We start from the raw sequence: 13,164 nt of genomic DNA, 5'->3' as shown, positions 1-13,164 counted from the left end.
CCACTCACACTACAAAGATCCAGCATCTTGCACAGAAATATTAATACAATGTTTGAGTAGGTTTATCTAGTTTAATATAACATAAATATTTGTTAAGAGTTAGCAAGCCGTCAGGAGTCCTGACGGAAGAATCTTCATCCTTCCTCTATTTGTCCTATCAAAATCTCTCCTGGTTTTGCTTCCTTACCGGTAACAAGCAGCTTCCATTGCTGAAAGCTGCTTCTCCAAAGCAGGGTTTTTCATTTAGGACTGGAGAAGGACTTTTACTTTTACTTGAACTTTTACTATGTCTATCAGCAATCCTGCATTTTTGTCTCTGTGTCCAGAAGACAACTACGTGAAAGGAGGTTGGTAGAGAGGTGGGGGTCGGTCTCCTCCCAGGAGACAGGACAAGAGCAAATGTACTCAATTTGTGCCAGGGGGGGTTAGATTGGATACTAGGAAAAACTTCTTCACTGAGAGAGTGGTGAAGAATTGGAACAAGCTGTGCAGGGAAGTGGTGGAATCACCATCCCTGGAAGTGTTCAAAAAGCACGGGACCATGGCACCCAGCAACATGGTTTAGTGGCAAACACGGTAGTGCTGAATTAATAGCTGGCCTCAGTAAACTCAGTGGTCTTTTCCAACCTTACTGGTTCTCTGATTCTAAGTGAATGAATTACAGGTCAGACCCTTTCCCTTCTTCACAGACCCAAGCTGTCAGTAAAAAAAATTTACGGTGTCCAGCACTGGCAGGAACTCATCCTTCCACAATGGAAGGACAGTAACATTTTAGATTTAAAAACTATTCCTTTTTTTTCTGTAGAGAAACAGAGCAGGCCACTTGTTAGTTGGCTTTCTTAATGAATTGTTATACATGCACTAAGCTTGTTTTTTCTTGGTTCGATGCAATTAAAAACAAAACCTGAGACAGAAACACACCTTTGTTACAGAGAAGAGCAGAAGTATCTGGTCAGGTCAAAGGCCTTTGAGTTACAGGACAGGTAACATGCACTGCCACCAGCACTGCTAATGTCAAGCCTAATGTGTGGCAAAGGAAGGGCATGGAAGCACGTGGTATGTCCTGAAAATTCAGCTAGGCAAAGTTTGCATGGGCACAGCAAATCAGTGGCACACAATCTGCATGGCTCAGGGGAGGGCCACCAACCATGGGCTGAGCAGTTACTTGCTACTCATCACAGAGCCACAGAATGGTTTGGGTCAGAAGGGACCTTACAAGATCACCCAGCTTCAATCCCCCTGCCATGGGCAGTGGTGACACCTTCCACTATACCAGGCAGCTCCGAGCCCCATCCAGCCTGGCCTTGAACACTTCCAGGGATAGAGGATCTAGCTTCTAATGACCTAGATTCCTCAAGGTTCACTTGGAAAAGGTGAAGTACTCGCAATTAAACTGCTATAGCTGACCCCAAAAGGTTTCTTTCAGCTCGTCAGGGATCTCAATATCCACTACTGTGTATCATTTACACAGCAGGTACGTAAAATGTCTTGAGTTCCTTCATGCCAGGACTCGCCATGTTAAGTTCATAGCTCCTCTTTAGTAAGGGCTAAACTTGAGACCCAACCCGTGCATATCTGAAGTATTTGGTGCTTTACCACAGACAAAACTGGTTTCCAGACCTCACTGTCAGAGAAAACAGGTAGAGACCAGCTAAACTGCTGTTTTGGAAATGATTTTACTGAGACACTTCATTCTTTCCAACTTGTTTTCATACTCCTTGCTATGATCACTTGACATTTCTCCATTTTTTTATTTTTGCTGTCAAAACCCTGGAAATCCCACGCAGGCCACCAGGCAACACCCTAAGTACATTTCTTCTTACCTTCTCAAGCTCCTGCAAGTACACCTGGGCAATAACACACGCTCTCTCAAAACAAGCCATTACCTCCTCCTCCCTTTCACACAGTCGAGCACGTGAGGCAATTGAGTTGGTTGAGCGCTCCAGCGACAAACCTGCAAAATGGCAACATCTTCTTTAACTGAAGCCCACCGACAGCAGTATGGCCATATTATTCTTAATTTACCAGCTGACAGGAAGGCTTTTCCACATGTGGGTTTCCCTCTTGTTTTGATGACTTTCAGGACACTGCCCCCAGGAAAATACAATTCCTACACATGCAAGGCATCTTTGTCATGCTGCTCTAACACACAGTGCCACTGCACACTCCTACAGTGCCTTTCAAACACTTTATGAAGACAGGACACACAGTCCCTCTGGTAGGAATCAGCAAACAGAGGAATTAGGGTCTGTATTTCCAAAGATGGCTATAGATCTTGGGTGCTTCAATTCAGTGCCAGCCTGGCACTGAGTTTGATAATTTCTAGGCATCTGCTACTTCAAGTGAAGCTTTCAGTAAGCAGCGTTGAGGGGGAAAAAACAAACAACAAAAAACCCTAACTGGAAAATGATACAGAAACTAAGTCGGAAAATCTGAAGCCTCTCTTGGAAAATCTTAGCACATGCAGATTGCTCATGGACAAACAGCAAGCTCTTGGCAAGGCACAAGAGACTCAGCCACAAGATCATTCCCTTTCCAAAGGAAGGAAAAAACCCTGGGGTTTGTACTACTAAACTTCTTTCTTGTATCATTATCCAACACCACCAACAGACAGAGAGTATGTTAATTGCAGATCCACAGCTACTGGTCCCTACATTAAAAACTTCTACTATCAGACCCTTAGTCTGGCATCACACTGACATCCTTTATATCCTTAAACCTATTTGGATAGGCTACACATCCACATACCAATTTTACTCTGATTGGTACAGGTTCTCATGCCACACTGGATCTCTACAAGACACCACTGCTTGAAAACTTGGATCTTCACCCATCACAACCGTATGTATTGATGCCCAGTAGCCCAACACAGGCTGCAAAAAGTTCAGCACATGCTTTCCAGTAAATTTTTATATATAACAACATCCCCTAATAACAAATATATAAGATGTAATACAAAATCCTAGTGTTCTTGACACAGATCCGCAGAGGTGACAAAAGAAGAAAAGAATTCAACTGTCCAGACAGTCTTTCAATGAAGTTATTTCAACTGCTGCAGCAGGTGGCAAAGGATTCGGGAGGACCCACCACAGGCACCAGCCATGCTTTCCTGGACTTCCACAGTCCGGGAGACACCTCAGCTCTGCCCATTCCAGGAGTCTTGGCCACAAACTGCTGTGAGGCAGCAATGGGCAGCCAGGCTTCCCCATGATGTACGATACAGTCTGGGCGCTCATGCTGGAAGAGCCCGAGGTTCCCAGGCAGTGTTAGCTTTGTTTACTTCTAATGTTCAACATTTGTTTTGTCCCCTTGGTTACTGCTAGGAGTTTCCCTATCTCATGTCCTACATTTGAGCCAGACATGAGCAGTTAGTTCAGTGGGCTGAGAAAACGCCTCCCTGGTTCAAGCTCGGGACGTGGCTCCCCACTCCTTCTGCCCTCTCCCAAGCCAGAAGTATATGGTGTGTTCCCTCAAAGATCTGTATCTTGGAGGAACACATATCCATACCTTTCACCTCTGAAAATACAGCCCAGAGTAGAGCAGGAGGACTGAATTTATTTCAAACTGACAGGGTGTGTGGGACATGGATGACAATCATTTTGCTGCTTTTAACCAATGCCCAATCTGTGTTTTCTTTTTTTCTTGAACACCTTGTACAGCATCCAGATATAACCGATTTTGTCTCTAGTCCATCTATGAAGTCTCTGTATCATGAGTTGTTTTCCTATTATTTTGATGCTTCCATTTTCCAACCCTGTCACTTTGTAATGAGTAAAGGGAAAAAATGCACATTAACTCTCTCTACAGCAAAAGAACAAACCAAAAGTATCCAGCACTCCAGCCAGAATAAATAACCTACAAATATTCTTCTTGTATCTGTCTCCATTTAATCTACCTCTGAACTTCTAGTCATTCCCCTTAAGTGAAAATAAATTTTAAGAAGTCTGCATTTCAGAGCCACCATCCCCTTAAATGCAAAGTAGGGCTGAGGGCCCTGCAAAAAAAGTCCAGTACAATCCACTGACATTCATATACAAGCAGCATTTAATCAAATGGCAAGAGCCATCCTAACACAGTCTGCGTGGGGGCGTTTATCGTGGGAGATGTCACACAGAGAGAACAGGCTGATAAAAAGCCATTTACATACATGCTACAGCCCACTGCAAGGAGTTACTATCTCTGAGCTCTGACACGGGGGAGGAAAGTAAGTAGCCTCTGCCAGCATCAGGTACTGACAACAAACATGCCCATCCATGCAAGTCAGAGAAACAAAGCTGGGGCTGATCGGAGACGGGAACGAATATCTCCAAAAGGATTCTTGCCACAGTAAGGATCCAGCAACATACAGTGTATTAAAACAGATACTATGCTACACTGCACTACTTGTAAGGAGCTAGAAGGAAAAATGACCCACACAATGTGACATTAGTCATGGTTCTCTCTCTGCTACCGTACGCACTGACCTGATGTCATTTGAGTACAAAATCTTCTACAGAATCCAAACAGGGCGATTCTTCCCTACCACAGAAAGGCAATAAAAAGAAAAATTAGAGCAAGCAGACTGCAAATCCAGTATACAAGGGGAAGAACAGAAGAAAACCAACACAAGTTCCCTACTCTTGCAGCCACCAATTCAGTTCTCGCAATACAAAACCCCAGCAATAAGATTAGCTTAGGGTGCAGTTGGATAAGACTTGACAAGCCCTCCACCACAAAGAGCACAAATTCCACTAACTCTTGTCCATCCTCCAGTTATCAGCACAGAAAAAACTTTGCAGCACAACAAGCAATTTAAATTCAACTCAGTTCCCACAATGTGTCAGAAAACCACTAAAGTGCATGCTACTTCCACACTGGGTTTAGCAAGAAATGTGGAGCTATTGCCAAGACAGAATTAACTTCCAAGTAAATCATAAGGCTGTATGCTTTATTGTTAACTGGTTAAGGTAAAGGGACTCGGGTATTTTTCACAACCAGTTGTGGTAAGAGACTATCAACTTAAAGCTTATCTATACTGAGATTTTTCTCATATGAATCAGGTGCCTAAATTTAAATAGATACTTACGTATATACTATAGTAGTTTATCATATAGTCGAGACAGTTTTCTAGTAGAGTATGGCCCAGGCTCAAGATTTCAAGACATGTTTCTAGATTATCCTTCTTTAAGAACAAATTCTACCCACTTCAGAGGAGGTAGCTTTCTATGTATAGAAATGTGGCTTTCCTCTCCTGAATAAAGACAAGGCTTCCATTCACCTACTCTACTTCTCCCATTGATTCATCTCTGGCTCTTCACCCTTCCATAATCTTTGTCCCTTCTTCCCTGCCCCCAAATCTAAGCTGCAGTTATGTAAGAAAAAACCCAAATCCATAAAGTTTGTAAGACATATCACTGAACTAATCTCTTCCTCAAGTTGAAATGCACTGCTCTCATTTATGGAAATCTGAAAGGGGAAATTTTATGAAGGCTTATTTCCACTTTCATCTCAGTCAGTCCTTGCCAAGGGAAGACACTGATATCATATAGCTCCAATGCTCTGAGGTGGTATTACTACCAGAACTGGAACATCCATGTGTACGTGGACGTGCGGTATCAGATTCTCAGCAATACAAATGGGATGAAAATTCATGCTGCAAGGAATCCTTGAAGGTCCATGGTCTGATTTTTCTGCACAAAGAAGGGCCAGCTCAGGGTGTGTTACCCAGCCTGGTCTTGAAGGCCTCAGTGCACAGATGGAGACTGCACATGGACTAGGGTGGAGATTAAGGTGGGTGGCTTTATTTTTCTATGGTTCATAAACTACCTCACCAAATAGCAGCGCTCCTCCTTCCAAGTAGGAACAATGTACCAACCCTCTCACAGGTTCTTTTAACTTTCCTTTTTACACAGACTTCAAGCCTCCTGCACTTGAATGAATTTAGACAACCAGGGAATGGTGGGTTCATAGGTGCAAGAATTCAGGGTCAGAAGCAGCCCATCACTTTCACCAAGACTGCTAACCCCACAGCTCAGGAGCATCAGAGGTACCTGGCAAGCTGAAGAAGAGATCAAAGAAACACGACAGCACAAAGAGCATGAACCCAACCTCCTGTGTTGTGTCTCAGCGCTACGTGTTGAACACACCTATGGCAACCTGAAGCAAAAGACATCTTAGTGTGAAACTCAGAGCCCTGCCAACAGCAGCAGCCCCAGTCTGCAGAGCAAGGTTCCACTGTCTGTGCTCCTGTGCCCCACAGACAGGCCAGCCTGGCCAGAAGACAGTGTGATGCTAAGCTAAGTGCATGCAGTAGTTCTACTCTAGTACAGGAAGGTAAGTCATTTGCATGAAGATACTGCATGGCAGCAGCCACTGCAAGGAAACAGGTTCTCACCCTGGAGAATGCCAGGTCATTCTGGGTCACTGTCCCCAAGCAGAGGATGCACTCCATTACTAGCACATGGCCTTCAGTCTAGTTCAGAAATGTGGCTGTAGGAAATTAATTAGCATTGAAACAAGACTATTTTTAAGACTTCAAACATATACATGTGCATGCTGACTAATCAACATTCATCAGAATACTAAACACTTCTCAGAGACAAAATTCAAAGGCACAATCAAACCATTCTAGAGATGATATTATAACCAGTCTGCCGTGCCAGCTAAGGTTTGAACTTGAGAGCATAGTCCTCAACTAAGCTATTCCATTACAGTGTCTTGGAAAGCAAAATGGCCCAAACATCAACAAGCAGCAGTTGGGATTAGGTTGACACAGGCAAGACCCAGCACTATGCATTATTTCTGCCATAATTCACAGCAGTTTAAATAATTCACAACCTGGTCTTGACACTTATCTCTGCAGCAACTAAGCTATGATTTTTTCAGCAGGGCTTATTTGCAATGCAAATAGAGGAGGGGGAAGAAAGGCCTAGAAGCCCTTGGTTTTGAACACATTCATTCATACTGCAGCCCATGAGAGATAGGGATGAATAGACACGTTTAGTTGTTCAAGAAAGCTGCATGTACTTCTTTCCCTGCTGCTTCCTATTATATAGGATTATTGTAAATTCCTGGCAATCTGTTACAATCTTGAGGTATTTTTCATGTAAAAGTCTCAAAGGTAGAAAGGCAGAAAATGCCAGTAACGTCAAGTAAAATTATCTGAAGACCTTTCTAACTATAAGCTGGGAATGAAGCTTAAAATTTAAGCAACCTGTGAAGGCCGCTCAGTTGCATCAATGCAGAACTCAAGACCTCCTACTCCCCGCTTTCTTACTAGATGCAATAAACCAATACTAACAATGTTACTCCAATTATTATCAAAGCAAGAACTCTATCTGGTTAGACTTGTAACTAGAGCTCAAGTGTATAGCTCAAATTAGGACAGCTTTTTGATCGAGTGGCTGTGAAGCCAGAAGGCAGCAAACATTCCCCTGAGATGCAGCCTCAGTCCCCTGCCCTCAATCAATGCTGCGTGGGCTCTGCATCACACTGCATATCTTATGCATAGCAGAAATCAGCAACTTTAATCCACAGACACTAAATCTTTGGAGCATACCCAGACCTGCTCAGCTGGCTGCTCTTAACCTTCATGGCACATCTTTTAACCTTTGCTTCAGCCTGTAATACAGTGGTCTCCAAAATTCTTTGATCATATTAAGTAAAAAAATTTTGATCGTGCACACCCAAACATATGCTTATATTTATATACATACATTGCTTTACAATCTATTTATTCTATATTTAAGTGTTTATTTTTTCAAAAACACCTGCTAGATTACATGTTACTGACAGCCACCTGTCACCAGAGAAAAGGCCTGCAAATTCAGAATACCTGACTTTTTGTAAAAGCAAAAAGGCATAATTCACCCTTAAGTTTGACAACTATTTTAAGCATTTTGCCAGGAACAACCACTGAGCTTTGGTGTGTACAGATTTTCATGGTCACTCCCCAACTCACTACAAACTAGATTCTATTTAAAAGTCCTGTGTTAATAAAGTTAACCCCACTGACACCATCCTACAGCACTTTGTGCATTTCTGGGCCCCACTGTGCTGCTAAGCAATTCTCTGTGTATTTCATTTTTAAACCAGAATCTGGCAAGGTGTTTCTCCAATGGTACCTTTTTTTTCATATTTTGCTTTTACGTAAGAAAGCTCAAAAGAGGCTTCTAAAAATTTAAGTACTGAATTGAGTGTCATTAGACTTCATTGATTAGATCCAATTAGACTGTCACTGCTTTTACCTGATTGAAGAGCTCATGCTAATAGTGTAAGCTCTGACATTCTTATTGTTCACTTGTGCTCCAATTTCTACTACTACTTGGAATCCACAAGTAGTTTTTGAGGGTATCTTTAAGCTACTTGTCTATTTTGTATATGTTAGTTTAATAAGAACTAGACAATATAATGCATAAATCCACTTAACTAGGCACAAGTGAGCTGCAACATATGGAAGTGAATATGGAACATATGGAACTACTGAGGATGGCCTTCCACAATGTGAAACACCCTCTCTTTTGGAAGACACTTTTGTAGGCTCTACATGACACAGGACCCTCTGACATACAGACTAAGTGAGGGCACCACTTTCAATAAAATACAATAATCAAGATTTATTTCAATGTGGGGCGCTTTTTTTTGCTGGTGGATTTTTTAAGAAAAAAATAAACAGAAGTTATAATACTTTTCTTCTGCACCACAGCAGATCATCTTGCTTACCCCCTGGGGCACATGCACCACTTTGGGGACCACTTCTATAACGTATTGATTGTCCTGGTATAAGAGGCCACCTCCATTCCATGACACCAAGATACATCTACTGGAACAATGCTCTGAGGCACAGCAAAGACAGGGGAGATCAGCAATCTCTTACAGCTCCACATCTAAAGACTTTTGTCAACACCATCCACATCCATAAACTGTCATGGCATACTGCAGAAATTGCATTTTTTTCCTTGGTCTAAATACAACAGGAAGAAGCAGAAGAGAAAAAATGCAAGGTGGAAGGGGCACAAGGGGAGAGAGATGGCACTGATGACCAAGTACTGGAATTTGTTCAGCTTGAGTTCACCTGCACCACAGTTAAGCAGCATCACCAGCAAGAAAGTTCTTTTCTAGCTGCAGAGTCACTGAATCAGACAAGCCCTAGAATCCTGTGTTCAATTTTTTGGCCCCTTACTACAAGAAAGACCTTGAGGCGGTGGAGCATGTACAGGGAAGGGCAACAGAGTTGGTGAAGAGTCTGGAGCACAAGTGCTATGAGGAGCAGCTGAGTGAGCTGGGGATGCTCAGCCTGGAGAAAAGGAGACCCTCTACAATTACCTGAAAGGAGGGTATAGCTAGGTGGGGGTCAGTGTCTTCTACAACGTAGCAAGTAACAGGTAAAAACAAGAGAAAATGGCCTCAAGTTGTGCCAGGGCAGGTCTGGACTGGCTATCGGGAAAAATTTATTCACTGAAAGAGCAGCCAGGCATTGGAACAGGCTGCCCAGGAGTCACCATGTCTGGAGGTATTTCAAAGATGTTTTGCTGTAGTGCTTAGGGATGTGGTTTATTACTGGATTTGGCAGTGCTGGGTTAATGGATGCACTTCATGATCTTAAAGGTCTTTTCCCATTTAAATGATTCTATGGTTCTATGTGTATTTGGGAAGTAGAAGAGAGAGAAAGGAAAGATAATTCATATTTTACTATGCTGATTCCTATCAAGCACTCAAGACAATCCTACTCAAAGTCACTAGAACAGACAGAGCCTGTGAGGACTAACAGGCTTGTTGCCCTGTCACTTAAAAGATAGACAGACATTTGAAGCTTACTCCAGGGCAAACCAGCACAGAGAAATCTTCCCATAGCCACTGGACACATACCACGCTGCACAACACAGCCCCAGCATGACACCATCTAAAAGCTACATCTGTATTTGTTCTCTTCTAGTGAAAGTAAGTGTAGCATGCTGTCTCATGTAACCTAACAAAAATTGGTCCCTTGCCTCAGAAAAGCATGGGCAAATAATCTTCCATCTCCTGATGCTGCTAACCCCACAGCTTTAGAGAACTAAGTCATAGTGCAGAAGGTGGAGAAGGTTTAATGCACATGTGCAACCACCACCTACAACTACGTGTGGGGAAGGGAGCAGAATAACTAAACTTTACCATCGCAGAAACCAAGTCACATTAACAAAAGGAACCAGAAGTTATTCCCTTTTTCCACTTTCCAAATTTCAGTAATCTGCATTTAGTGGCCTGCATCTAACTCTCCTCAAAAGTCTAACACTCACACTGCATTTGTGCATAGCTGACTGTGCTAAACAAACTACTGCTGAAAAGGTAAACCATCTGATCCAACAGCAGAGAAAAGCTCATGGGGCACAACAGAAAAGCCTAAGAGCATCACAAACACCAAGGCTGGGCTTGGCAACTCTTTCACATCCAAGCAGGAAAGCAGTGGCACCACAGCACACAATTCACCAACATGCAACAGGTTAAAAGTCATCACTGTCACAATGTAAGGGCAACTCCAGACTCTTAAACTGCTTTTCTGAAACCCCAAATAAAACATACTAATACTAGGTCCTTTTATCAAGACAACAGCATCTACAAAGTGGGGCTTTTGCCTATCAGACAGCTACTCTGATACCAACATGAATTAACAGCATGCTTCCTGTCTTGCTGTCAGAACTGTGAAAACTAGCACTTTGAAGTGCATACCAGGTATAGAACAAAGTCCCTCTCTCTCTCTCTGATGTGGATTAACATTTAAAAGATGCATCTTTTGCCAAGCAAAAGTGAAAACAAGTTCTGCCAATGTCTTATTTTAATTTTAATGTCCTATTGTATCATATATTCTTTTGGCTGGGACTCAATTTTTCTAATGGCCAGGCAAGAAAAATAATTTTGCTATTCAGGCTCTCTTTGAAGGAACCCATCTCCCACAGATCTCAGTCCTCAGAGAGGCAAATCTCAACCTTTTGTCATCATCAGAGGATTCCAGCAAAGGAATTTGTGCCCTGCCCCTGCCAGACCCTTAAAAAAACAAAGCAAACAAAACAACACACAAAAAAAAAAAACCAAAACAAACAAACAAACCCCAAAAAACCACAAAAACAAACCACACCAAAAAACCCCAAACAAACCAAAACAAAAAACCCAACACAAATTCTTCTCTTCTACTTGTGTCCCACTAAGTTCCACTTAGTCAGAGCTGCCAGTAGAGGAAACAGCAATGAAGTAACAGAGACAACTGCAAGCAAATATATCATCCTAAAAGCAGCATTCAGCTTAACAGTTGCATGCTGGCAAGTGTTAATGATCCTCATGAAGCCCATTATCACTGAAAAGCTATACATCAGTACGAAAAAAAATGAAATCAAAGTTTTAGGTAACTTTTCCCTTAACTATCACCCAAACCTACACTTTTCTCATCTCAATTTTGTGCCCAGTATAATTCTGGTTCTTCATGATCAACAAGCTTTCCTAAAGACACTGAAGAACAGTGGTGCTGTCCTTAGCAAGGTTCTAGCTGCCCCTCTCAACACTTTAATGAACTCAAGTGCCTCAGCCAGCACCATCACTCCCAAGGTGGGCAGGTTCCAGACAGCAGCGAATTGGGACCCCTGGGAAGCCAGAACATATTACGGTAACAACCCTTCCACTTTAAACAAGATTATTTAAGTATAGAAGATTTAGAAATTCAAGTAAAGGCCTATGTATGGTACACATGCTACAATGTCAACAGCACCTAAACAACAATACCTGACACTAAAACCAATGGAGAGAGACGGGGAGGGAATTCAGGCTCTTAGGATTTTTCCCCTGCACCTTTCAACCTGCTGCCCATTTCTGCTAAATGGGTACATCATAGCACACTGCCCCCAGCTCAGACAGTAACTGCAACGCAGGCAGCATGAAGACTCAGCTTCTAGGGAGGGTGGGGTCAGCTGTGCAGCAAGGAGGACAGGAAGATCTGTTCCCTCTTTTTTTACCACTAGCAGATTTGAGTACTTTCCTTGCAGTCATGTGGTTCCTAAACAACAATACAGAAATGGAGCATCTTTATCTTGACATGGGTAATTAAAACACACTTTTACTTTTCTCCATTAGTTTCTAGAGAGAATATAAAGCAAATTACTTACTTGAATATGGAGAAAATGCCATCAACCTTCCATTAATCCATTTTCTACTCTTGTCTCAGTGGACAAGATAAAGCATGTTCTTACATAGTAAGATACACACACACAATCTCTTTTTAGGTATTACAGCAAAGTTTTTCTTAAGGAACTTCAAAAATTCTTAAAAATTATCCTGTAGTAAAGATCTCAAGCACAAGAGTGTGTATAACCACTGGGAGGGTTTTTTGGCATACAAGAAGTGGAATAGTATTCCAAACATTGTCTGCAGAAAGGAGAAGACATCCTGAAAAATGCTATGCCCTCTGAAACAAGGAACAGACTCAGAAAGTGCACGTACAGCCCATTAAGAGGCTTATAAAACATGACCTGAATTAAAAATGCTTCTGGCAAAAAGAAGTTAGAAGTGTAAACTCACTTTCAAAAGAAGATTATGAAATAAATTATGACTCTGCAAAACTATATGATCTTTCTAAACTCAATTGATCTGCACTTGAAATTGTTCAAACTAGTGGTACTCAACATCATTCCACACAGTCTGTATTCCAGAATACTCCACAGTTTTCATACTACGATCTCACTTACCAAAACTAAGTGGACAAAAATCTCATTCCAGAGAAGCTAACAGGAAACTCTAATTAAAAGTAAGGCTGCTTAAGTTGAGCCAATAACACACAGTAACCCATTAATGTTATTTGAGTGGAATATATCCTTGTACCATGGGATCAGCAGCATTTAGTAAAGAACAGAACTAGAAAGGTTACTAGCTTAGGATCTGAAATAAGAGTTAGATGAAGCACTGGAATAGTCTTTAAAATAGAGGTGTTCTCTTGCAAAGAGGACAAAAATTAATAAAATAAACTTTAAAACCCCACAAACCTTAGCTTTCTCTCTTTCAATTCTCTCCACCATTTTGTTCAATTAACCAACACTGAACTAAAAAAACCAAACAGGAAAGCTTATTTTTCCCCATTTTAATCAGCGAATTAAAAAACATGTACACATGACAAGAAATGTATCAGCTTATGAGAAACACTGAGTTAAAGAAATTCATTTACTA

At 41.8% G+C, this 13,164-nt stretch overlaps 1 protein-coding gene across 5 annotated transcripts in view; it reads right to left on the bottom strand.

Annotated features, from left to right (window-relative positions):
• The window catches only part of TTC7A (tetratricopeptide repeat domain 7A), a 172,116-nt gene that overhangs the window by 149,321 nt on the left and 9,631 nt on the right, over positions 1–13,164 (bottom strand). For 4 of the 5 annotated variants that reach the window (XM_039568241.1, XM_039568242.1, XM_039568243.1 and 1 more), the window contains one exon: positions 1,824–1,954. In XM_039568241.1, coding sequence (XP_039424175.1) covers positions 1,824–1,954 — 131 coding nt within the window. Of the gene's footprint in view, positions 1–1,823; positions 1,955–4,463; positions 4,519–13,164 lie in introns of all 5 variants that reach the window. The other variant, XM_039568244.1, reaches the window with a different exon arrangement.

Source organism: Corvus cornix, chromosome 3 (assembly GCF_000738735.6).
Source record: "Corvus cornix cornix isolate S_Up_H32 chromosome 3, ASM73873v5, whole genome shotgun sequence".
Taxonomy (NCBI): domain Eukaryota; kingdom Metazoa; phylum Chordata; class Aves; order Passeriformes; family Corvidae; genus Corvus; species Corvus cornix.
This window is presented reverse-complemented; position numbering and strand designations above follow the sequence as displayed.